The following is a 26,993-nucleotide window of genomic DNA, read 5'->3' as shown; positions in this document are numbered from 1 at the left end:
TCAGACACCTCATTTTTCATCTATATCTACATATTTTGCTAAATTAACTAGCATCCAGATATCAAAAGACATGTTCACATTGCCAGCACCACTGCTGTACCAGTATACATGCATGTACCAGGTAAAACTTTTCTCTGCAGAATCTTGCACCAAAACGAACCAACACATGTTGTATCTAACTATAGTATCAACGGTAATCGGCGTTCATCGGTTTGGAACCTGAGGCAAGTATCAGATTTGCAAGAGGGAACAGGGCAACAGGCTGCCACCGGCATGGCCACTGCCATTAAACAGCATTGGTAGGATTGAGTGGCTTTCCTCGCCCCATGGTAAATCCTCTTGTGCCATCTGGCATACGAGGACCAGGGGGTGGCTTTGAAGGATGATCAGCAAGAGCACTGTGATTCGATGGAGGAGTGCCAATTGGATGATTGGCATCCCGGCTATGGCCATAGTACTGACCACGGCCACGCCCTCTTCCACCACGTCCTCTCCCTCTCCCGTGCCTCATCCCGCCTTTGTCATGGTAGCCATCATCAGCCTATGAAATTTATACATGTCGTTATAATATCCACACTTGATTCTGGCGCACAATAATGGTGAGCAGGAGAGGATCATTTAAAGTACCTGATGATCAAGATGTGCTTCTGAAATCTGGGAAGCATCCTCTGTTTCGTAGTCTTGTGGATGGTCAGTTGTTTCAGGGTCATCTTCGTCTGCAGCATCCACCTCATCTCCACCTCTTCTTCCTTGACCCATGGCTTGTTTCTAATGACAATTAATGAAAACAAATGTTTAACGATTTAAGAATCTTCTATTTTACAAATAAATAAAATAACATGCATAGTAATGTAGGAATGTTAAATCTTACTAAGCTAGTCAAACATGTTTTTCTGGGAGCTATATCTGTTGATAAATGATGAAATGACCAAAAACAAGCTTACACCTAATGTTTACCCATCAGTTAAATATAGAAGTAACTAAATCAAGAATGAACAAACCACCCAGTATTGCCGATTAATGAAATATAAATGTTAATGACTAAGATCTAGTCAGGAAACACAAGTAGTGCATAAAGGACAATTGTGAATCGCAAATGCATTTTAAAAATCAGTCCATGGTTAAGGGAGAACAAGTTGCATTGTGTAGGGTCCGTTAAAGTACCAGGCAACCAAGCAGTGAGCGGACTCTAATCCCATCTCTCCAGCTTCTCCCACTACTGAATTCAGAAACCTGTATACAGAAAAACAGAGTTCCTTTAAATTGTGTTGATGGCAACTACCAAAGCACCTCAAAATAATTCCTAGAAAAAAAAAACAAATGGTTAGAGAAATCAAGAAGACATACTGCCTTTTCAGCATCTTCAACAGTTTCATACTCCACAAAAGCATGCACCTGCAAGTAAAGCCAAAAAAAATGAGGGACGAAATCAAGGTACTGGTGTTGAAACTTGAAATGCCTTCCAAAATAGTATTTCATTGCTTATCCCTCTTTTCAAGTATGACATTTCGGACATGGACAAGGTCACCAACATGCAACTTTTGATCATCACTTCTATCTATGAAATAGTAAGCAATGTTTTAAAAAACAGTACATGGTTTCGTGTGGTCACCCCACCTTGTAGGGCTTATGTGGTGTAATCGGCCACATATGCAGCTTACACGGTACAAGGTTAGGGCACCTGTACCTTGTATGTATGCAACCTTGTAAGCAGCCTTGTAGAACTTTTTTTTAAAACACTAAATAAGAATATATGAAGCTACCATAATGTGAAACTATCCCATGAGAAATCTAATGCTAACATCTGCACATATCAATCCAAACAGTAAATGTATTAGTGATCAAGTATTAAGAAGTTGGAATACACATTCTTGTATGGTGTCAAATATTTATTAACAGAGCTAGAACAAGTATATGCAATAACTAATAAACTTTCCGTGTTCCTTTAGAAGTTAGATATACCATGATACATTACCTTATTAGCAAACAACATCTCAATCTTTGATGCTTTGCCAGTAGAAGTTCCAGCACCATCAATCCCACCTTGTGGATAGCAAGTACGAATTGATTTCACACTGCAATATAGAACATCATGTGTTCAACACCACATTTGGCATATATTTGTGCTCAAAGACATGCATTGATGCATACCTCCCAAAAGCTGAGAAAATCTTCATAAGATTTGGATAGCGGTGCTCTTCACGCAAATTTTCAGCAACAACAATGCGTGACTGAGTACACATATAACAGAAAATTCAGTTCCCATACATATATAATGAATAGATTTTATTTGATTAATTAGATTCTGACCTGAACTTCTTCAGCATCCGCCTCAGTAAAGAGCACTCGACGTCTAACCCTTTTTCCATCATCTGAAACAACCTGTATATAGGAAGATCTATAGTCTTAGGATCTTGGTAGAGAATAATAGAAGCCATTCAGAATGAGAGGAAAATGAGATTGGTAAACTGAATCTTAAATTAGGATGGTACAGATTGATGAAAAGGTGTGTGTTTATTCGCTTATATTCATGCACTTATTAAAAAAAATAATTTGTTTACTAAATATAATTCCTTACTGAGCAAAGGTTCATAACGTATAATGCATCTTTAATTAAAATGAAGGGTGGGCTGTGTCAAGTGTCAACAATAGGATGAACAGGCATATCGGAAAGAAAAAAAAATTAAAAAGTCATTAAGGCCCTATTTGATTCAGCTTAGGATTATTATAAACTGGATTATTAGGAGTAAACTGAAACAAACAAGTAGATAATTATGATTTATAAGCCAGATTAGTATAATCTAATAATCTCCTCTGGAGGAGCATTTTCCAAATTATTGGTGGCTAAAGACCCACTACCCTTAGATGCCTCCAATAATCTAGAGAAACAAATAGCTCACAGCTTATTCTATGTCAGCTTATTATAATCCAGCTTATAGTAATCTGATTTAATAATATAGATTACAATAATCTTAAGTTAAAACAAACAGGGCCTAAATAAGATGCTTACCAGCTCTGCTGACGTCCGCAATACTGCAGCCAATGCGGATCTCTCACTAACTAACTCCCGGATCTTCCTAAAAGATGCAACTACAGACATTGGCACTGGAAAACAGAAGACATGTCAATGCCATCAGAAAATATGAGCCAACAAATATCATGTGTAGGAAAGCATGTGCTAAATTCATGTACACCACTTAATGATATGATGCAACTCAAAAGTATCAACTGTTGTTTGGTGAACAGTAGTTATATCAAGCAAGTATATGCAGATTCCAATAGTGGTACAACAAAAGGTGCAAATATATTAGAATGCTTCAACATAATATTCGCCCATTTCTAAATGTGCCAGTAGTCTTTTTACAGCAGAACATTGTCAAACATCAATGCTGGTGCAACAGTCATGCATAACTGCAGTAATATCAATGTGCATCAATTCATACGGAAGAATGCATTCCCAGGTTAAAGATATCTATATCAGTAGAATACAATTAAAAATAGCCTAATTAGCAATACGTAGTGCAGTAGTTCACAGGAATTTTATCATCATATATTGCATGACAAATTTGAAATTATCGCTGGCACCAAACATTTAAAGAAAAATATAGACATGAAGGTGGACAGCGATTTTTGTCGTAGGTTTGTTAAGGTATAAGTGAGAATAACCCTAAAACATTATGGTGGTTCTCATTTCAAAAGGAAAATAGGAAGGTGGAAAGCACAATCAGGCGGTCTATTTGAAATTGAACAGTTGACTCACCAAATCCCTCTGGATCTCTAATCATGAATTTCATCAAATGTTCTGTTGTAGCCAGATTGACATCACTGAAGTAAAATTCCACCTGTCAAGGTTTTAAAATACAATCAAACCAAGGGTGTACCACTTATATAGGTGCAAATCAAGCATCCCATAACAGCTTGATTGCACTAATAAACAACAAAAAAAGGAATTAATATAAGACGAAGTTAATATCATACTTTCAATGATCAGAGAAAAGGTAAACTAATAAGAAAGTAAAAAGATGCAGAAGGTAAACAATACAAAAGAAGAGAATTGATTTCTCTCTCCATTTCTCCCCTTCAGAAAGATGCAAAGAGAAACAATCATAAAATAGATGGAGAGCTGCACTATTTCTATTTCCTAAGTTATTATCCTCAAAAAAGAAAACAGTATAACTCCTCATGGTACTATGCATGCAGCAATTACGAGCTTCAGCAAGACGACATGATATGGTTTTGTCGTTTTTACACCGTGTCGCTAATAAATCATACTGAGGCCCATCATGTTTGCCAAACATCACAAACATGCATATCTTGTTATTCCATATTTGCTCGTTGGCAGGCATGAGACATGTCACTCGACCCAAACCCCACACACACGTAAATGCAGCAGACCGCGCCATGTGGAAAGACAACATGCACCCTTCCCGCCATCCCCACCCTATCTGATTTGTATAGACTATAAACCCTATAGTGTTCTCCAAGAAAAGAAGTGCAGAATTACAGTGCATTTTCTAAAAATAGCAATCTCTAACAGACATTCCCTGTTTTACTCGTCCTAGATTCCACCTTAGCCCCTTACTAGTGCACACAGGACAATCAAGGTGCCAGTGATCTGTGAAGTAATATTTTTTATCCTCATAGTTTCAGAAATACAAGAATAAGCAAAATAATAGGCAATAAACAGTTTTAAGGAACAAATATCTATAGACATCATCCCTCTAGTGCATACATCTGTAACTAAAGATCAAACTTGCAGACAAATCAACAGAAGTGTAAAGTCACACTAATTCCATCGTTTCACTTGCAATCACTGGGTTAAGCTACACTTCCTACATGCCTATTTCTACTCCATAGACGACCCAATCTAACCCTTGCGTTGATCAAAAGATCAAGCTTTATCGGTTGAAACTTGAGATTCCACACCAAACCAATCCTCATAATCAGCACCAAACAGCATGGCAAAAGGCAGTAAACACATCATCCATCAGGTGGGTGGGGGGGAGCGCTACCTGCTTGACGACCCGACGAGCCACATCCTCCGGGATCCCTCCTTCTCCCACCGCCCCGGCCGCCGCGGCGTCCCCCTCATCCTCCCCGTAGTGTTGCCAGTGCTGGTGGTGCTGGTGGTGGTGGTGCGGCTGGTAGTGCTGCTGGTGGTGGTGGTAGGCCCCACCCCCGCCCCCGCGGTGCTGGCGGCGAGGGTTGGCGTGGTGGTGGTGGTGGTGGGCGGCGGATCGAGGGGTGAACTCCGGGGCGGCGGCGTTGAGGCGGGCGGCGGAGGGGGCGGGGGCGGAGGCGGATGAGGCGGATGAGGAGGAGGTGGTGGAGTCCGGGGCGTCGTCCTGCGCCATGGATGGATGGAGAGAGAGAGGAGCGGCCGCGAGCGAAGCGTGAGAGGAGAGAGAGAGAGAGAGAAGAAGGGTTTGCTTGGGGGGACTCTGGAGAGAAGAGGAGAAGACGGCAAAAGGGAAGAGAGACAAGAGGAGACGAGTCGGGTGGTGACGTGTACTCTACCCGGAGAGCGAGTTGGGCTTCGGCCCAAAAGCCCAACATATCCCAGCCTGTTACTGCTGTACCAGTACTCCCCCCCCCCCTCACGGTGGTGTTTGAATCTCCTATATATGAAGATAAAAATTAAATGTTTCACGCCAAGTGAGGTAATAATAACGTGTAACTAATTGAGTTTTAATGATTACAAACTTAAAAAATAGATTAATCTGATATTTTACAACAATTTTCATATAGAAAGTTTTCGCACGAAACACACCGTTTAGCAGTTTGAAAAACGTGCCACAAGTATCTAAATTTTCATCCACGAGTATCTCTATCTCTTCTCTACTCTCTACTGTTAACAAATTGAAGATGTTTTTGCCGGTATTTTGATATGTCATCTGTGTATGAGTTGGTTCTAAGTTCGTTCGCTTTTAGAAATATACAATATACGTATTTGAGTCGGTTTTTAAGTTTGTTTTAGAAATGCATATCCGTATAAGAAATCTTTTTACAAAAACTCGCATGCTAACTTGAGATGAACAAACTCCTAACTACAGCTCATGATTTTCTAAAAGTATATATATCCAAGTGAATTCTCACAGTAAATTTCACCTTAACTAAATCATATAACAACAGCCTTCACTCGTTGCAACGCACGATCATTTTTTCTAGCAAGCTAATAGTAATCGGTTGGGGGCCATCACATCCTAAAACACGTCAGGGAGAACAAGGATTCCTAACACCCCCGGTTGTGTCTGTTCCCCGCAATGTACCGATGTATGGATGTAGTTTCTCTGAATGACTCGTATACTTCAGACTTCAGAGACGCAACCAGTCACTTGGTCACACATTGCTGTGACCTGGTATGATGTTTTTTTTTTCTAAATATTTCAATCCTGCAGAAAGAGACAATAAGAAACCTTGTGAAGTTTTGGTATATTGCAGCAAGCAATGCCCTTGCTCATTTCAGTGGCTAATTGTGAATGATTTCTCTCAGAATTTTTCACTCTTCTTTTGTTGCCAGTATTTTCAGTCCCTTGCAACAAAGACTGACCGCCACAGAAAAAGTTCAGAACATAAACTTCACTTGTTTTTATCAGAGGGAACAACAACATTCTCAAGAGAACACTACCAAAAAAAAATGAATTCAGAAAATTCAGACATTCTCTTCTCAGCAGAAGGCACGATGTACAATTACAAAAAGGATAGTGGAGCAGCGTAGAGAACTAATTATCCAAGTCGCCGATCCTTGAAGGTGATTGCGCAGCGGAGAGCGATCGAGGAGAACCTAGGGCCTTGGGGGTTCGGAGTTTTCTTCTCCGACCCCTCCCACAAACAAAAACAAACTGTTGAATCAAAACATATGTCCAAGATCCAACATTTCTCGATCCTTCTTTATTGCCGGCACTCGACCGACCTCACCGCCGTTGTCCTCTACGACGTACGGCGACATGGCCATGATCAGCTGCTGAAATTCTAAAGTACTCCCTCCGTACTTAAAAATCGAATCTAAGACTGGATGTGATATATTCTAGTACAACGACTCTGGACAAATATATGTTGAGAGGAAGGAATCTTTTACAACCTGCATTTAAATCCCTTGCACTAAGGGCCTGTTTAGATCTCATTCTAAAATTTTACACCATGTCACATCGAACGTTTGAACACATGTATAAAGTATTAAATACATGCTAAAAAAATAACTAGTTTCACATATTGCGACTACTTCGCGAGATGAATCTTTTAAGTCTAATTGCTCCATGATTTAACAATGTGGTGCTACAATAAATATGTGTTAATGACAGACTAATTAGACAATAAATTCGTCTCACGGTTTACTGACGGATATTGTAATTAGTTTTTTTGTTAGTGCCCGAACACCCCATACGACACTCTATATAATATCCGATGTGACAGACCAAAACTTTGCACTCCTGAATCTAAACACCCCTAAGAGGAAAGCCCTGAACTGAAGTTTTTATTTGCCTGCTTTCAGTTTCTCTCAACGAAGAAGCAAACTGGTGTTGGGATCATATTCATAGGGAATGAAATGATCTCTCTGTTAAGGAGAATCGAGATTATATATATGTGGTACAACATCATCATAAAATGCAGGCATCCCATGCACTGAAGGGTGAAGACTGATCGGCCACTGAAAATAATTCCGAATGCGACCTTCATTCTATCATAAAATGGAAAGAAACATAATCACCATAGATGAAATTTGAGGCCTCGTTTTTCAGAAGAAAGTACGCAGGCATCCACGGCGGCGATGGTGCCCAAAGCAGAGGAGTTTTCTTCTCCGTACCCCCATCAGGTCGTTGTATTGACGAGGCCGCCGGCAAGGCAATCCTGCCTGGGCTTAAGTCGGTTCATGGGCCGTGGCCCGTATGTACCACAGGTCCAGGTCGCAACATTTGTCTCGGATCCTAGCCGCACGTCTTAATCCAACGGTTCGTGAGGCCCTGAGGGAGTTCGGAGAAGAAAACTCCGAACCCCTCCGTAGTCCGTACCCTTCGTCTCGGTTGTGACCGTCGTCAAGATCGGTGACCGTACGGCCGATCTCCGACGAACCTTAAACCCTTACACCGGCTTGTTTTCTCGATTTTGCTTGCTCTCTGTTTGTTCTTGGCTGTTTTCTCTTAGGAGAATTCCTCCAGTGCGAAAACGGCAATTTGGAGAAAGAGGCGATCGTTTCTTCAATCCTGAGTCGTTATGATGTTTTTAATGATGATTTCGGTGCCTAATATTGCTGCTGCAACGTTTCTGAAGATATTGGTGCTTAGCTCGTTCTTGAGTATTGCCCAATTGGCATGTCTGCATACAGCACATGGCTATATGACGATTAGTTTTGCCTTTTTATCAGCTATGCATTAATTCATAGATGATGGGTTGCTGATGGCCATGCCTCGTTGTTTTTGCAGTTTGAACGAGCCAGAATGCCTGATTGTCTCTGCACATTTGCAAATGGCAAATTTTGTTCTTTCAGGCATGGTTGTAGATTCCAGTGAACCCTCAACTGTTTATGACAACGTCGAAATCAGGATGGTAAAAGAAAGGAAATACGAAGTATTTTCTAGCTCATCGAGCAACAACATGCAGCAGACATGTCCAAGGTATGTGACAGAGCATAGTATTTTTCTTTTCCTAGTACAGTCTACAAATCGTATTGTTGCCCTCACTATTGACCTTTTTTTAGCAACAACAAAACAATTTTAGCAGGTGTTCATTCGCTGACACGAGACCACAGCTCCAGGTAAACACCAGGAACAAATTCAGCAGCCAGTGTGAGGTTTCTTCAGTTAACTTCCTTTGTTTTGGCAGTTCAGTTAACTTGCTTTGCATTGCAGTAAGGTGCCTTCAGTTAATATAGCTGGCACCTTGCTCTGAACAAAGACTTCCATGTCAATTCCATTCTTCTTGTTGCCTCGGGTAAAAAAAAACAGCACTCTCGTGTACATGGATTCCATCATCATGTAACTATTATCCTATAGTGCATACATTTTCTTATATTCACTGTTGAGTAGATCTGGATCTGAGTCAACTGTTTGAGACCATGAGCGAGATTGGCTTGTAGACGCCTTCCTGATCTTCCTCTCATCCATCCTATGAGCAATGATACAGTAGCACATGGAACCAAGAGTTGTAAGCATGATCACTGCACCGATTGCCATTGTGCACCAAGCTAGCCACCAGTCGTCGCGCCCGACAACAACATAGGTTAGTGCTATGAAGGCCACCGAGATAAAGAGGCATGCCAGCCACATCAGCTTGTTCATCACAAAGACCATCCTTCTCTTGGCTTTCTGCTCAACAACAATTAGCGAGGTCTGGACGACGACGACAGCAAGTGAGATGAAGAGAGCCAAGGCATCAAAGACCAAAAATACTAGGAAGGCCGGGTTGCTTGCTACATATGCCTGCCCCAAGGACATGCCTGGAGGTGCCTGAGTGATATCTTCCACAAAATTGCCAGGAACGGTGAAAATGGCAGCAAAGGCGACGGTGGCAATAAGCACTGCAACCACAGTATTGGAGTTGATGGCATTGTTTAGACCACCAATGTGGAGTTTTTCGAGTCTCTTCTTGATTTTCTGGACTTGCATCTTGGTCTGTTTAGTTTGCTTGATCTGGGACTGGACATCATGTCTGATATCACTAACTGTTTGCTTAAGTTGCTTTGCCGGATTGGGTGGATGTACTTGCTCTTTTGCAGTTACTCCACCAGCCTCTCTCAAGATGTTAACAAGTTCTTCATTGTTGAGTTGCTCAGCAATGGCAAGAGCGGTGTGCCCTGATCTGTTAACTGCATTTACTTCAATTCCCTCAACTGATAGTAGAGTCTGCACTATCTGTAAGGAATTACACATATATCAGTCAAAGCAAACCTTCTTGTTTCTATATGTTTGAAATATGATATGCTTCTTTATTCTTTTTAAAACTTATGTACAGGCACCTGCATTTGTTTTGAATTTGTTCATAAAGAAAGCATTATCACCATTCCAATCAAATAGAGGTATCCTACAGTAAAGTTATGATAATCTCTGTTCTCAAAATACTGACATAATTAAACTCAGTAAACAGGATAGCAAGTGATTTGGCAAACAAATAGTCATCTAAAAAGATCGACAAAAACATATAGTAGCAAGGAGGTAAAATAAAACAAATGAAATTCCCAATATAAGATCACCTACAACGATATTGGCCTTCCGTGTTGCAACATGCAATGGTCTGTTTCCCTTGTTGTCTTCCAGATGAATTACTGAGATATCAGGCTTCAACAGCTCGATAACAATTTCAGCATTTTGTCCTTTTGAAGCCATATGTAGTGCTGTTTGCCCCTTCTTGTCAGTTCTTAAACCAATTCCTGGATCCCTACTTAATAATGATCTTACAATTTCCACATGGCCCAGTCTTGCAGCTGAATGCAGAACTGTCTTCCCATTATTTCTTGCAATTCTCGCAAGGTTTGCATCAGATTCCAGTAGGAGGTTAACAATTTCAGTGTGACCCAGAATTGCAGCAGTATCCAAAGCTGTAGCATTTACAGAATTTGTAGTCATTGCAAGAGCAGGAAAAGCCTGCAACAGCTCCTTCAGAACTTCTGAAAAACCAAGAAACAAAAGAAACGTATGAGCCAGGATTTCTTTTTTCTTCGTTAGCAAAATACTTAACTAAACCATATCTTGTACAAATCATTGTGATCATGACTATAGCTGTGGTTTGCTGGCTACTAGATATAACTCCATGACTAAAATGACATGAATTTCAGTCTTTCACAAGTAGAAAACAGAATGAGATCATAAGGTCATAAAACTAATAATGGTTGCACAAAATCCACCATCGCGCGAAAGGAATACTACCATTTTTTTCATTGTATATATTCTTAAATAAACCATTCAATGTAGACACATCGTGAAAGCTTCTTTGGGTACAGAATTTGTCAACCCTCACTAAACAAGACCATAAATCCATAATGAAAAACTCAGCTTGCCTATCACCTAAAAAGAAGGTATTTGCTTCCTTGCTGGACATGAGGTCTAAATCAAACCAGATGTGAGATATGCACTAGTCTCAGACATTTATGTAAAAAAAAGAGAGAAGAAGGTAACCACAACGATTCATGTTAGCAATGCACGTTGTGAAGAAAAGAAATGAACAAAAGCAAAAGCACTTGTATATTTCCATAAGTCAAATCAGACAAGTTCAGCATAGGATTTTTCAAAGCCCTACACAATGACACATGCAAATTAGATTAAGTCAATGCAAAATCCTAATGCCATAAACCTCTAATCATCAGCTCATTGACTTGGCACTGGCAGGCTGAGATCGAAGTCAGTCATCACTAATAACAGAAATCAGGTTCAGAAAATGAACAAAAAAAAAGAACAAACAAAAAAGAAGAAGAAGAAGAAAGAACTGACCTAGATGGCCTTGCTTCGCCGCAATATGGAACGCGTCGAAGCTGTTGTTCGCCTTGACGCCGGCCGTCTGCACGTCGGAGACCTTGAGGATCTCGCGCACCACGTCGGTGTGCCCCCTCTCGGCGGCGACGTACAGCGGCGTCTCGCCGTCGTGGTTGGCCTGCGCGGCGCGCTCCGCCGCCACCTCCGGGTCGAACTCGGCGATGATCCGCTGCGCGCCGGCGGCGTTCCCGGACCTCGCGGCGAGGTGGAGCGGCGTGTCGCCGCGCTTCCCGGGGCTGTCCCTGTGCCTCCGGAAGTTGTCCGTGGACATCATCTTGAAGCTCTTCTGCTTCTCCATCCCCCTGAAGCTCTTGAGCTTCTCCAGCGCGCCCAATCGGAAGCTCGTCTGCCTCTCCATCTCCAAATCAGAACAGATTCTTCAAAACCGCGGAATCCAAGGTAAATTTCTGTTGCTTTTGGTTGGTGTGGAGAGATCAAAAGCGCTCAGAGATTGCAACTTGTGGAGAAAGCGCTGTGATTGATATTGCAATCTAAGAAAAGAATTCCTCACTTTCCAGAAATCTCCTGGCTTTGATTCACAAGAACATTAGCAGCAAGATTCGCGCATCCCCTTGGGAAAAAAAAACTGGAATGGGGGGTCTGTGAAAATCTGCCCACCAATCAAAATCATTGGGCCATGAACAGAGTGCCTGATAGGTGATACTCCAACTGAGGAAAAAAAATCAGCATTTTGACCACATGTTAGAACTTAGAACACAGTTGATTATAACATCTCGAAGAAGCGAAAATGGAGAAGTGAACTCCAAACCAACAAACTAAAAAGGACAAGAAGAAGAAGAACATGACACTTACAAATTCTATCCACCCCTTAGAACGATTGGAAGGCAAGAAGAACCAATGGAGCCAAAGAAAAGAAACAAAAGAAACCAAGTGATTGACTCTAGACCTTCCAATCAGCCAAAGAAAAAGAAGAGAACCAAGAAAGGGTCCTAGTGGGAATCTTGGACCTCTCCTAGCTTTGATTTCTTCTTCTTCTTTGGCCCTCTTCTCTCTCTATCTCCCTAGAGAGCTCACTTTCAGGCTAAACTCCCCTCTGCCTGGCTTCTCAGCACAACTGCCAGAAGACAAATATGCTGCCGCCTAGCAGCAGCCCAAGTTGGTAGAGTTTGGTCCCTGGTTTTATTTTTTTTCCTATCTTTTCTTTTGTGGGGGAGAAATAAATTAATGGGTCATAAATAATTGTACAACTTGCCAGTCCATTGTTGCTATTTTCACTGGACTGCTCATCGTTTTGTTCAGTGGTAGCTCTATCATTAATTGGTACGGGTTGATTGCTTTCGTCCAGCAAATCCAGGTTCGACCTCTTAACCTGCTCATATTCCATCTGGATTAAACGAAATGAAGGGTTGGAAAAAATGTGGCTTCTCCTATCTTAATACCATTAAATGGCTAGTTTCTTCTAGCTATCCCAACATTTGAGTTCTATCTTTAATTCAATCGGGGGGCAATAAATTACAGTACTAGGTGAGAGAATTATTATTTTTGCATATTGTTCATAAGTTTTTTTATTGTGCATCTTGTAGTATTTCGCTAACTACTCATTTTGTTGTGTGGTGACTCTATGATTAATTCAATCAAGGGCATTAGATGGCACCTACTAAGTGAGAAAAAGGCAAGGATTTTTTTATGGTTTATATTGTCCGTTACCTAAAAAATTTGTACCTCTCTGTAAATAGTTATATTTTTATGAATAAATTATGGAATAATCAACATTATATTTTTATAAATACCATTCGATTAAGTGCAAAATGATACAAGGGCACACATGCCACGACAAACATGATAAACATAGTATTAATTGCAGCACATTCCACTGAAAAAGGCAAGTTTTCTTAAAGGCATAAAAAAGTCAAGTTACAACGTATACTCCATCCGCCAAAAAAAAAAACTCAATCTAGAAGCATCCCCTCCTAATATAATGAATCTAGGCAATCTAGATTTGTTGTATGTGACCCTCTTAGATTGAGTTTTTTGGGACTAGGAGAGTCAGACTCTCTCCGTCAAAAAATATAAGAGATTTTAGGTGAATATGACACATCATAGTAATATGATATATCACATTTATCTGAAATCCCTTATATTTTAAAATGAAAGAAATATTAGCAACTAATATTAACTAGTAAACAAAATATAGTTATCAATTAAATTGTGCCTATAAGTAGACATTTTCACCTAAAATGTTAAAGAAATATTTTGCTTTTCTAATGAAAGATGCATTTCTCATGCTATATGCTTTAGAACAATTTTACTCTGCTTTATCTCTTAGTGTCTGTTTTTACAATTTGTCGGCACTCTCACCATAGTGGAGTTAGTTAGTCTCTCCTTTATATCTCTTTACTTTCACAATAGTTTCTCTTTTTTTATGGTCCAATGGGGCGCCAAGGCGGCCATCAAAAAAATCACTGGTTAGAGTGAAAGCAAATTAAAGCAGATAAACATTTTTTGCTTTCCTAAAATAATTCAGATCGCCATACATTACACGTGGATGGTGTCGACGTTTTGATTTCTGCCTTATCCAGGACCCACCTGTCTGGTATATGTGGCACTGTCTTGTTTGATCTACGTGTATCTGTTGCCATGTGTGGGCTCCTGCAGCCGAAAGCCTCCAAAAGCATAATCACTTGAGAGTAGGGATGAACATGGCCATCATCTTCTCCTCTTTTGGATGAAAGAATACAAACTTGCATGTGGCTAGCATATCCCTTTGGCATTAAATGATAAATATCAGAAAATAAACATAACTTTTCTTCTAGAAATGACTATTATCTCTGATATTTTGCAATAAAGTTGTGTAAATTACGGAGTAAAAGGGCCTGTTCACTTTGATGAAAAAAAACTTACCAATGCTAAAATTTTGGCATAGTTGTCAAAATTTTGGTAACTTGATAAAATTTTGGCAGGATTTCTTATATAGTTATCAAAATTTGACAGCAAACTAAATGTAGCCATTTTTTTAGTAACTTTATTAAAACTCGGTAAAGTTGAAAATAGCATGAAGAGGCCCAAAATCTATGTAGTTTGATGTGGTGTGTTTGTATAAGCAACATACAAGTTAATGGTGCAGTGGACATCATGGGAGGGACTTCTCTTGTCTTGTAGTAAGTTCAACAATTGATCTGCCTTAGAGTACATTTTCTCTTCCCTGATTTCAACATTGTTTTACTAAGAGCAAGTTTAATTGTGTAGCTGACTATTGATTCCAAAAGGATACACATCAGCAAAGAGTAAGTGAAGAGCTAGAAGGATTTGTACAATAGCTGGATATTGATACTGTATTTGGACAACTATCAAAATTATATTTTAGCTGAATTGGCAACTTACTCACCAGCAAGATGAAGGCTTGTTGGTCAGCCATAGGTTGAGCACTAGTGGACCCCATGGCATGCATGGGAGCTTGTATTAGCACTGGCGACAAAATAAGCGCCTACATTTCTCTCTTTTCCATCTCAACACAAATATAACTTATTTGTTGCTATAGTTTGTTTACATAGAATTATTGTGCCTGCTCTAAGGCTCCTATCATTTTTGGTGAAAAATTCCCACGTGCGAAATTAAGCCTTTGTTGAGCAAACAAATTAAGAATGCCCGGTTTGGTTAGAGGCAGAAATAAGCATGCATATGTACGCAAAAGAAATATCTGGATTTGAACAGAGTAAATCCCTTTTTTCCAGCAGTTTACTCAACATGGATATCTTAATTTGCAGCCGACGATTGCGGATCTTGCAAATTAAGGCCGCTATAAATGCAAGAAAATAAATAGATATTGCAATGTAATACTAAATGGCACATGAACAATAATCCTGATCGAATTGAAGGTAGAGAATATATGCTGGGCAGTGTGATCGATCCTGTCCCATGCGTGCAAAGAGAGGAATTCATAATTTACAATTATGCAGAATGGTTAGATAAACATCTGGCGATGATCGATGGGGGTAGCATCATGTGGTGATGTCCCCGGCCTTGTGTGCAGAGCACCTAACCCGGCCATCCATCCCTAGTCCATCCAGTAATAATCCATGGTGCGCTAGAGACGAATTAGATTAGCACCTAATGCCACACTGCAATTGTTTAATATAATCAGGCACATAGGCCGCAGCTAACACCCCCATCAGCACGACAATGACAGTATTATGATAGTATGATATAGTGGAAAAAAGGCCACGAGCAGCTAGTTAATCAGTTGCACACGTGGGTCCTGACGAGAATTAATGTTTGTTTAGAGGCAAGTTGCGTGATATAGTAGCACACATCTATAGGATTAATTAAGATTGAGCTATCTAGTGATGAAACGTTGTTAGAGCTAAGCTATAGCATGACTTGGAAAAAGAAAACCACACTTGTTCTTTTAGCTACACCTTGTGTGTATCGATCAGTGAGCTATCTAGTGAAGATGAAGGCAGCCGGCCGGTGTTGGCGCTCATCGATCGACCGACTGTTATATTAGCATTCCAATTTTGCAAGTGTAACTGTGTAAGATGTGTAGTAATATAACAAACAGTTCACCACCGGTGACCACCCATGGGCAGATCGATCGCGCAAAAAAAATTACACGTCAATATATTAATTAGAAGAAAAGAGTTTTTGTCACGTAACATAATCGGCCGAACCAACTTATATATGCGAGGGGAAGGGAGCAAAGAAAAAAAAAACTGAAGCTTAAAAAACTACGGTGGCTAAACACAAATTTCAAATAGCAGGAAGATGGACAGATCAATCTGTCTCGATCGTTCATGCATGGACAGACAATTTAATGTACACAGTAGCTAGCTTTTGTGTGATTGTCGCGTACGTCCCTGGGCGCCGGCCAAGCTTGACCCCCGGCCCTCTTCCAGTTCCAGGACGACGGAGACACGGAGTCAATTCAGCACGACTCTCACACGCACTGCATATATATACCACTGTGGCTAGCTGCATGCACGGTGGTTGCGCCGTTGCTCCACTCCAGTAGTACTACTACGAGAGCTAGTTGCACTTGCAACATCGATCGGTTGGTGATCACTTGGTTGGTCGTTGGGTCCTGTACCTAGGTGTGTTCGCTGGAGCTAGTTCCAAAGCATACACAGTTCGCACGGAGTAGTCTATTAGAGCACCCACAATGGTAAAGTAAGGTGCTATCTATAAAACATGTACATCTCAGCAATAGACTAGATTAATAGTAAATCACCTCAACAGTATGTCTACATGGTTATCTATAGCTCTCTCATGCATTGCCTCGTTTTTCTCTATAGACTATCTCTATGTTAGTAGATAGCTTTGCTCTCTCTCTTCATTTAATATCTTCCAAGTAGGAAAATATGCTGACATGGATCTCTTATAGAGAGCTTATAGATAACCATTGTGGGTGCCCTTAGCACGCGATTAATTAAGTATTTGCTAACTTTTTTTCTCAAAAATGGATCAATATGATTTTTTTAAGCAACTTTCGTATAGAAACTTTTTTTAAAAAATACACCGTTTAGTAGTTTGAAAAACGTGCGCACGGAAAAAAAAAAAGAGTGGTTGGGAAAAGGGGCGTCCGAACACAGCTAACCTAGCTAGCTACATCCCCGTTCTAAAAGAAATTCATCTCTCTTTACAATGAATCTAAGCAAATATTTGTTCTGATTTATTCTTAGAAGTTAAAAAATAGAACGGGTTCAGATTTATTCTTAGAAGTTAATTTTTTAGAACGGATAAAGTATATTAATTACTAACTGATCTGTATGCCCACCGTAGCTGAGCCATACTTGAAAAGAAGCTAATGACGTACTGCTCTCTGACATACCTACAGAGGTCGTTGTGTGAGACTCATGTGTTAGTCATTTAAAAGCAGATGATGCTCCCTCCGTGTCATAATAATTTTATTTTTTGACTTATCCTATTTGTCCTAAAAATAAGTTTATTTTTTTAAGTAATTATTGTATTGGAGCCAGGAAAAGCAGAGAATAATTATATTAGAATAAATAAAACGAAAAATAATTGTATTAGGTTTGATAAAGTATGTGAATTCTTTTTTTTTTGGAATATGTGGGAAGAGGAAAATAATTGAATTTATTATGGCACAAAGGAATCAATAAATTATGTTTCCCGCAATCATCTATTTTGCGAACGTGCAAAAGTATTACACGTCCATTAGTCCATATATTAGAACAAGAAAAGTTTAAATACACATCACAATCAGCCAGAGTGCCCGTGCCTCCCTAAATAAAAACTGAAAAATGGGGTTTTCAGTTCCCCTCCCCACCAGTCATCAATCTCCTTGGGTTTTTTCAGTTTCTAGCAGGTTAAAATAGCGGCTAGCCGAGCGCCGGGCGAGCGAGTGCGAGCTACCGGCCGGCGGCCGGCGGCGGCGGATCGATCGATTGAGCGCATCGGCGCAGGCCGGTTGATTTTGCAGCAAGCAGATTCGCATATACGGCTCGTTGCAGGTTGCGCTTTCTACTGTCAAATCCTACAGTTAGCTAGCCAAACCGCAAACGGAGTGCGACGCAACACGCACTGATCAGATCAGTACGCTTTTGCCCGGTTGATTTGAGAGTAATTGTACGCAACTCTCGATTGATCGTCAGCTGATGCAGTGACTGATGCATGATGGGTGCTAAATTACGATATATATCACGTTGGAAATTAAAAAGAGAGAGAGAAAGAAGACGATCGATCGTGCTCGCTCTTGGATGCTTGATGGTATTTCGTGCCCCCAGTCAACTGACAATGTTTGATTTCCTACTCTTATAAAAAGGCCGTTTATTTTAGGTCTGTACAATTGCTCTTGCTCCCAGTCTCACTTCAGCTTCAGCTTCAGCCTGTTTAAGCAGCCCGGCCAGCAAGTCAAATCCATAGAGTCAACCTCGTGGGTAACCAATCAACAACCAAACGGCCTAAATTAAGTTAATTACCTGACGCATAACCATCAAATTATAATATACTCATATAGGGAGTAGTTAATTAATCTTTGCAAGCTGAAGTAGTTAATTAATCTTTGCGAGCTGAAGAACAACGACTCCTTAAAGAAAACTTGAAAGCGAGCGACTTCAGGACTGAACAAAACAATTCAGTCAATGGCGTGGACTGGACCATCCGGTCGTTAATCCATAGTAGTACGAGTTCTAAACACAATTCTCCTCCTCCATCGTATGCCTAACTAATCTCTAAGGACACGTCACATCATCAGCATCTACACTAGCTAGCTAGCTAAGCTAGCGGCCAATTATTACACCATGGAATTCCACTGCTTCTTCCCAATTCTACCCTGGGTTCGGAAGCTTCTTCGGCGCCGAGCGTACAAGCAGTTTAGCACGCAAAGCACATGGGAATTGAAGAGATGGGGGCAATGGTATATGTATGTTAGGCATGACACACAGATAAACAGTGTTTAACGTACTTAATTAACTAACTATTTACCACTCAACGTTGTCGGTCTCTATTAAGTAACTTCGGACAATTACAGTTTCTTTCAGAATAAAAGCTCCTCAACAATTTAGTTTTCATTCAAATCCTGGAAAACTATAGCTGTAGAATTAAGAAAATAACTAGTACAAGCTAGAAGCTTGTTTTCCTAGCTTTTCCAGATTTTTACTAGCACCAGGTACTTCTCAAAATTTTTAGCTTCCCAACCGATAATGTATCCTGATTCCTTGAACTAATGCACAACCATATAGCACTTGCCACTACTGCAGGGATGCGTATCTACCGTTAAAAAAACTGATAATACCAAAATCATTTTTGATAGTGCAAAGATTAATAACACATGTTAAATTTAAGAGCAAATTTCTGAAAATATAAGATAAGTACAAAGAGCATTACCAAAGCATCGTAACATTGAACTACTTGTTTGGGCCCTTGACCTTTGTGACGCTTTGGGCTTAGGGCGTACCCGTGCGTGCTTTGGGCTTTAGGCCGAAAGCCTTGTGGCCCAAACAGGAACAGAATCATAGCTACCTCTAACCTAATAATAATGTCCTTCACTCCTTCATCTTCATACATTCAGTTCTTTCATATATGTGTGTAATGTAATAATCACAACTTCACAAGTACCTCAAGTTTCGTATCTGCTGTAACCAGTTAGCTATATATGGATGGGTTGCATGAAGTTTTATGCTAATAGTAGAAAGCTATATACTATACAGTAGTACATGCCAAGATGGGCCTAGTTCTGACGATGAACTTTTTTTTTTTTTTTGAAAGGAAAGCTCTGATGATGAACATAATTAACGTTTATTCAGAATCAGTGGAGTCAAATTCAGGAGGCTAAAGTCTCGTTGTTAGTGAATGTTATTTTTATTTGTTAGAGCAGGTTTAATAGTGGAGCTAGTAAGCACCGGCGCCAATTTATATCCACGTCATTTAGAGTATCTTCACAGAATCATTTTTTTATGTGTGTGTGTGAGGACCGCCAGGTTTACTCCCATTGGACCATACTGGAATAATGACATGCAGCCGTGTAAAAATCAACAGAGATTAGAAGTTTAATAGTATAGTCAACTACTAACTCCAATTCATCTATAGCCAATCTAATAGCTCATTCGTACAATAGTTACATACTACACTATTAATACCCGGTCCCACCTGTTATACACACACTATGTCTTGGAGTCCGTACTACAGCTGGCTATAAATTTGTAGCCCGCTACTCTTCTCTCTCATCATTTATCTTTTTAAAATATATTTGTAGCTGGCTTATAGCACTACCCTAGGTGCTTGCGCTTGGCCGGCTCTCATGCAAGCGCCGGCTACCTTCTCTCTCCAGGACTCTCTTTCTTCCATGTAGATGTAGGTTGGCTATTAGCCGGTTATTATACCCGCTCTTAAGCTGGAAGACTGGAATAAGACGCATACCAAACCATATCACTCCAGGTGACAGATGGCTTTGGTCACGGAGGTTCATAGCCAGTGCTGCTTATTACTCAGTCTACAGTGTAATTTTGTCTAGTTTCCCCTCATCGATCTTGTATTCATTCAGCTTGGACTATTGGACATTAGTTTCCAGAAATGCAGAGTATATTTAGTTAGTCTTAGACATGACTGTCACTGTCTTTTGGGATGAGCATTTTTTAGAGTTTGTTAACCATTTAGTTGGTGCACACACTACTAGCAAAGTATTTCAACTAGTCGCGGTTAGTCGTATACTAGCCGTAAAGTCAGTCAAATCACTCGACTAGAGGGCCACGACTCGACCAAAAAGCAAGTTGTGCAATTAGTCTTGGTTATTCATAAAGTCGGTCATAGATTAGTCGTGATTAGTTATAGCAAATCATAATTTCACCATGCTAATTGTCTTGTTGTGTTTAGTACTTTAGTTTTATGTCTTGAACTTATTATCTTGCTGGCTACTCCATTGTCCATAGTTTGTAATACTATATATAGTGCTTAGTATAGTATAATGGTAGTAGAGACTAGAACTGGGACTTGGGCCGTGCTTTCTCAGGCCAGCCCACGGCACGATGGCCCAGCACGAGGAAAAGCACGACACGGCTATGGGCCAGGCCGGCCCGTAGTTGGGCCGTGCCTGGGCCAAAGTTGAGGCACGCGCTGGGCGGCATGGTACGGCTATTGGGCCGTGCCTGGGCCGGCCCAGCACGAAAAAAGGCCCGAAGGCTGGCCCAGCATGAAAAAGGCCCGAAGGCTGGCCCAACACGAAAAAGGCCCGAAGGCCAGCCCGAGCTCTAGCCAAGCCGAGCGCCCGAGGAGTCAAGAGCGCGTGCAATTCGGGACTTCCGCGAGGAGATCAGGAGGCAGGAGCGCCGAGCCGCTGAGCGCATGCATGCGTGGTCAGACTTCAGCCGACGCATTCATATATGGGCTTCGACCGCGAGGAGTCGCGTTCAGCCGGCGGCCGCGCTGAATACTGATCAGTAACTGATGAGCCGTGCTTTCAATCTTTCAGAATTCAGAGAGCCGTGCATGCATGGAAAGCATGATTTTCTTGGCTAATTAATTCTGGGATCACTTACCATTGGCGATTAGTATCGTGTATATCCACTATTAGTCAATGAAATTTTTGTTCATGGTTTTTAAACTTTTTAAATGGCTAATGAACCGCGTCCTTGTTCACTGCAACGGTGCATGCATGGAATTATGGAAAGCATGTAACGCAGCAGGCGACGGCGGCTCAGCGGCGGCGGCGGCGGCTCTCGGTGTCGACGGCTGGCGCGGGCAGCGCAGCAGGGAGCAGGCGGTGGCGGCGCGACGTGGCCGTGCGGACCCCGGCAAAAACCCTAGGCACGGCACGGCTCCTCCTCAGGTAATCCTAGGCCGTGCTTGGGCTGACACGGCCCGAAGAGGCCCGACATGTCTTTGGGCCATGCTTGGGCCTTATCTTCTCCACCTTGGCCTGGCACGACCCGGCACGGCCCGTTCTAGCACGAAGCACAACGGGCCGGGCCGTGCTAGCCCAGCATGGCCCAAGTCCTAGCTCTAGTAGAGACTATATAACACATCTCATGTTTTCGTATGAGCAAGTTGTGGATTTAGTTCATTAACAAGGAGAAGTAATACAACATTGATATCATGTGTCAGCTGCACTAATGACCAATGTCCCTGGCTCCCTATGAAGTTGTATCTCTCACGTCAACACTTAAGCTACATTAGAAATACTTCCTCCATCCCATAATATAACATGTGCACGTATTTCAATATTCAACCTTTAAATCATTTGACCAACACTTAATATAATATGAAATGAATTTTATTTGTTAAAAATTATATCATTAGATTGTGATTTAAATTTACTTTCATATAATCTTGTTGCTACAAACTTTATTGTATATGAGAAATTATAAGCTAAAAATTAGTTTTGGAGACCGTGCCAACTTTGACCATGCTTTATATTATGGGATAGAGGGAGTATATAAGAACAATTTATGATACTTGATCCTTCGTGAACTGCAAGATCTTCTGTAAGATCTTCGTGAACTCATTTTGAGGATATCGTACTATTAATTATGTATAAAGTTGTGTGTTAGTTTTTTTTTTGGGAAGGGGGGCATGTGCCCCTTGCCATACAATTAGGTAGTAGACATTAAGATTAGGCAATCTAAAACAATTAATTTCCTTGGTTTTAATTAGTAGATTACTAAGTGGTAATAGTTATTGATATGCATGTGGTCATATGGTAATTTGGTTTACACGACATCTTGGTCGTTTTCATCCATTAAAAGAATGTTCCTCCTATATACCCGGAAATCTTAGTATATTACGAGCACCTCGTGTGACACGTCTATAACCACACACTGATATGAAATCTGAAACATCAATATGTCTCAATGAGTTCATGACTAATCATATCTTGATTTATGTTAGTAGATATCTCATTGTTCATAACTAGAAGATTTAGATTTAATATGGTGTTTGGACTTATAAGAGTTTTATGAATGTAATTAGCATATGTGAAGATTGAAAATAGACAATTAGGAACATTAGAACACCCTACAAGTGCATCTGGCCCCTAAGTGGGTTTTGAGTGATTAACGAAATGTAATTAGAGATCTGATTGTTTCATGAAGTAAAAGTGCATTGTTATAGTCCCGAAAAGTTTTTGAGATGAAAAAAACCTCCACCGGCATTTAAATTTTTGCAACTTTTAAGATGTGGCAATTAAGGATTTGTCACTCACAATTTATGACATGTGGGCCCTCGTGTGTATATGACATGTGGCTCCAGTGACAAATCCTTAATTGCCACTTGTAAGAGTGGCAAATTGTTAAATATCTCACGCAATTGTGGATCTCTATGATGTGAAAAACAGAGTCATAGGATTATCATACTATTAAGAGAGGTTCTTAATCTTAGCCAAAGTTCGTATCATGTGCTCAATTCCAATCCTTTGATATTTATCGAGAGACATTAGGCACCGCACTCACAAGGGAAAATGAGTGATTTTCTTAAGTTTCGTCGGAGCGTGTCTGGTCAAAATGTTTGGAATCTATGTTCAAAACATGCCGTCTCACACTTCTATGTTTTTCCTACCCTGCGTTTCAAAAAGACCTTACTATGTGAGGTTGATACTTGAGCTGATAACGAATGATTCATATATAATGTCAATCACTTTATATTGCAATGTAGATTGGGTTGAATGCATGTGGTACACAATGACATTGTAGCTCTAGAGCTTAAGCATCAATGCTATGCTTGCAAATTAAACCAAACATCAGTAAACAGAATCAGAAACCTGAACACAAGCAAACCAAATCATGAAATCATGATCACTGCGCCGTACTTGGCGACGAACGCGGCAATGTTGGCGTCGGAGCTGCCAGTTAAGTGTAATACAAGCTATGTAATGTTGATGAGTCCAACCAACCTTTCCACAACTGAATCTTGCAAGGGAGTCTGGTAACTGGCATTTCCCAAGATGACAGACAAAACTATCATTTATTCATTTTGACAAACGATTTCAAATTCGACACTCAGATGACACGGAAAATTCAGGAATTCTCAGCTGTTAAAGCTAGCTCAGAGTATTATGTACCAGTAGCACAATATGTACTACCTCCGGCCCCAAATATATATTTGTCCAGATTCATAGCTAAATCTTGTTATATTTTGGGACAAAGGGAGTATCATTCGGGAACATGCAAGGAAAAAAGGGTAACAGAGGGTGCAGACACACACAAAATTTTTCAGTTGTTTGATGGTTTGCTCGTTTAATATTCATCAATGAAATTTGATGTACAAGGGGTGTGTCACTGATAAGTGATCTTATTAGCATAACGTGTTTAACTCTAACATGAGTAATTCTCAGTAATCTGTCTATGAAATCCAAATGGTTCAGAGAAGGAACCATTGCAAAACAAATCATAAAAAACACATGTAAGTTTGACACCATCTTGTATATCCAGCAAGGAAATAAGACTATTCTCATCCTGAACTCTGCTGGTCTCAGTTTTGACCTTTGCCAACAACTCAGGAAAATGGGAAACGTTGAGCACAGTAGCAGGTACCTCAAGAGCACAATTACTGATTATACTGCATGACCTTGCTGGAATTGACGGTTTCTGCACCATGTTCTGAGACACAGATGATGCATTTACCCAAAGGTATACCGTGTTTCTACCATGTAAATGAAGGCAAAACATAGGTGGGATAGGAGCCATGCTTGCGGCACAATGAATCGATGGCGTCCTCTCCAGCGATTTCTCCAATCTCATTGAGTCCAAGTTCAGTTGCATGAATCCCTCCAGTAATGAATGCAGAAGCGACTCTAGATGCGTTTGCACCTTTGATGTCGTGGTGCAGTGAATCACCTACTGTGATACATTCATGAGGATTAACCCCTGCCAGGGACATTGCTGATGTATAGATCACCTGAGAAAGCAATATCAGATTAGCACTTAGGCAACCGAACTAGATATGTTACCGATAGATGTTAAAATTCATGAAGGATAATCACAGAAAAAAAACTGAAAGTTATTCAAGAGAAAAATAATTACACATGGTTACAACTATAGGTTATCAAACTTGTGGCTCATCATAACACATGACTGACATTTCAACATGTTGAAGTAGCTGAACCATTCAGTAATATATATAAAAAAATACATGTCCTATACCTTATCAGGCTTCCCCATCCATTTCACCTCACCACCAAGACTCTCGTATTTGGCTGCCAGAGTGCCTAAAAGGACAGATTGGCCATTTATGTTATATTACAACAAATGGTTGACATAGTGAAAAGCAGTATAGCTGTAGTTACAGTATGACTAAACTGATCCATGCATCAGGGGAAAATGATTGTTATTAGGTATCTGCTAAATTATCAGAATATCATGAAATATGAAACAAAGTAACATACCAGGCATGACTCGCAGATCTCGTGCTTCAACAGTAACATAATCAGGGTTAGCTACTACCATTGGCAGTCGCTTTTCTAGGCATAGCATTAGAACCTGCTCAAGCTCCTCAAGACTTTTGGGAAGTGGATCCCCTGAAGGTAGACCCAGGGCCTCAGTACCATGGGCTAATATAAACTCTGCCTCTTCGACATTGCTCACGACTTGCAAACCAAGGCCCTAATAGGAGAAAGTAAACTGATTTCATAAAGTCCATTTTGAATGCAAATACTATCAATAATAATTGTAAAATATTTTTTATCTCTTGTTTGTCATTGTCAATATTAATTCTTCAAATATGTTAATCTGCCTTACTATTGGATTGCAAGTTTGCAATTGCAACATAGCCCGAACAAATTCTAATGCTAAATTGCTAATACTGCTTGAAAGAGAGAAATAGGAAGAGAGATGTAACAGGAACAACAAACCTCCAGAGAAATTGCGCCTCGATTGCCCCATGTCAGATGGACGCACTTTCTTCCAAGAGCTGCAAACCAAGGATCATCTCTCCTATAGATTATTTCGAAATTCAGTGTAAGCTACACCAAGTTACCTCATATAAACATATCACTGTAAGGAGTAATCTCCAACTAAGCGAAATAAAGAACTCTACTTAGTATCAGAAACATTGTTTGCTTAGTGTAATATGGTAAGGTAACTTTAATTCTGATCATAATATGCATTGCACCCCACATTCCTCAAGGGGGCTCCACTGAAACCTATGTCAGCAGAAGATATCAACAGCAAGAAGCTCACTTCTGAAGGTACTGATGTGTGAGTTCCCCGCTAGTAATGGCCCTGAGGAAACAGGATGGGTCAAAACCAAGGCTCTCTAGCTTCTCCATGGTTACAGACGACCTCCTCGACGAATTGCTAATGATTACCATCTTCGCCCCTTTCTCAGCGAGCTTCTCCACTGCAACAGCCAAAATGAACCTAAATCAGTGCATTGCATCAACGAAGGGGAAAATATAAACTGAACAATATACAGTCTGTATACCAACATACACGCGAGAACGGCACCAGGGTAAGGCTTCTTCCCATCGTGAAGAACACCAAACTGATCGAGGAACCACGCCTGCAAGCCAGCCAAATGCAGATATAAACAAACGAGCAGCAGTGGTAGTGGCAAATGCTACGCGCAGAGGAATAAATTTCTAGTCGAAATTTCCCCCCGTTCCCTATCCATAACTGAATCGACCGCGTGATTCAGTTCCAGAACTGGGAATCCCACGAATAATCAATGGCCTACTGATTGAGCAAAAGCAGCAGTAATTCCGCGCAAAGCTGCTTAATTAATGGTGGTGGGGGCTATTACCTTGAAGCGGCCGGACTCCGCCAGTGCCCGGATCCCGGCCAGCCTCTCGAACGCCGGCGCCGATGCCGCGGAGGCCATCCACCCCCACCGCCGCCGCCGCCGCCGCCCGAAGCCCAGCAGGGAGGAGGGAGGGAAGGGGAGAGAGGAGAGTGGGTAGAAGTCCGAAATGGGTGAGGTTCGTTGCCTTTGGTGACCTGTGGGAGACACGTAGTACTGTATTACATACTGTTAATTCAGAGGTTTAAAATTTAAGCAAATTTTACATTGAGCCACATGTTTCTCTGGGAAAAATAGAGTACGCAATGAACCATTTTCATTAGAATGTATCCAAAACCTTCACATCTCGAACCGCTTGGTCAGACACATAATCATCCACAAGTTTCAGTA

At 40.8% G+C, this 26,993-nt stretch overlaps 3 protein-coding genes across 3 annotated transcripts; all 3 read right to left on the bottom strand.

Annotated features, from left to right (window-relative positions):
- Positions 1-12: 12 nt before the first annotated feature.
- On the bottom strand, positions 13-5,481 carry LOC4346201 (la-related protein 6B). The gene is made up of 10 exons (XM_015792795.3): positions 5,013-5,481; positions 3,761-3,842; positions 3,011-3,105; positions 2,311-2,382; positions 2,152-2,231; positions 1,976-2,075; positions 1,348-1,395; positions 1,165-1,233; positions 628-768; positions 13-541 (listed from the first exon to the last, which is right to left on the bottom strand). Exons 1-10 carry the CDS (start codon positions 5,352-5,354, stop codon positions 287-289), a joined length of 1,284 nt encoding a protein of 427 aa, XP_015648281.1. The 5' UTR covers positions 5,355-5,481; the 3' UTR covers positions 13-286.
- A 3,064-nt stretch (positions 5,482-8,545) lies between these two features.
- On the bottom strand, positions 8,546-12,522 carry LOC4346199 (ankyrin repeat-containing protein At5g02620). The gene is made up of 4 exons (XM_015795459.3): positions 12,276-12,522; positions 11,421-12,131; positions 10,191-10,600; positions 8,546-9,848 (listed from the first exon to the last, which is right to left on the bottom strand). Exons 2-4 carry the CDS (start codon positions 11,818-11,820, stop codon positions 8,985-8,987), a joined length of 1,674 nt encoding a protein of 557 aa, XP_015650945.1. The 5' UTR covers positions 11,821-12,131; positions 12,276-12,522; the 3' UTR covers positions 8,546-8,984.
- An 11,553-nt stretch (positions 12,523-24,075) lies between these two features.
- On the bottom strand, positions 24,076-26,797 carry LOC4346198 (uncharacterized). Its single transcript, XM_015793075.3, has 7 exons — positions 26,607-26,797; positions 26,297-26,366; positions 26,045-26,204; positions 25,717-25,798; positions 25,252-25,468; positions 25,010-25,074; positions 24,076-24,764 (listed from the first exon to the last, which is right to left on the bottom strand). Exons 1-7 carry the CDS (start codon positions 26,682-26,684, stop codon positions 24,510-24,512), a joined length of 927 nt encoding a protein of 308 aa, XP_015648561.1. The 5' UTR covers positions 26,685-26,797; the 3' UTR covers positions 24,076-24,509.
- Between the last annotated feature and the right edge of the window lie 196 nt (positions 26,798-26,993).

The sequence above is a fragment of the Oryza sativa genome, chromosome 8, assembly GCF_034140825.1.
Source record: "Oryza sativa Japonica Group chromosome 8, ASM3414082v1".
NCBI lineage: Eukaryota > Viridiplantae > Streptophyta > Magnoliopsida > Poales > Poaceae > Oryza > Oryza sativa.
The sequence above is the reverse complement of the archived record's forward strand: the minus strand, read 5'-3'. Positions and strand labels throughout refer to the sequence as shown.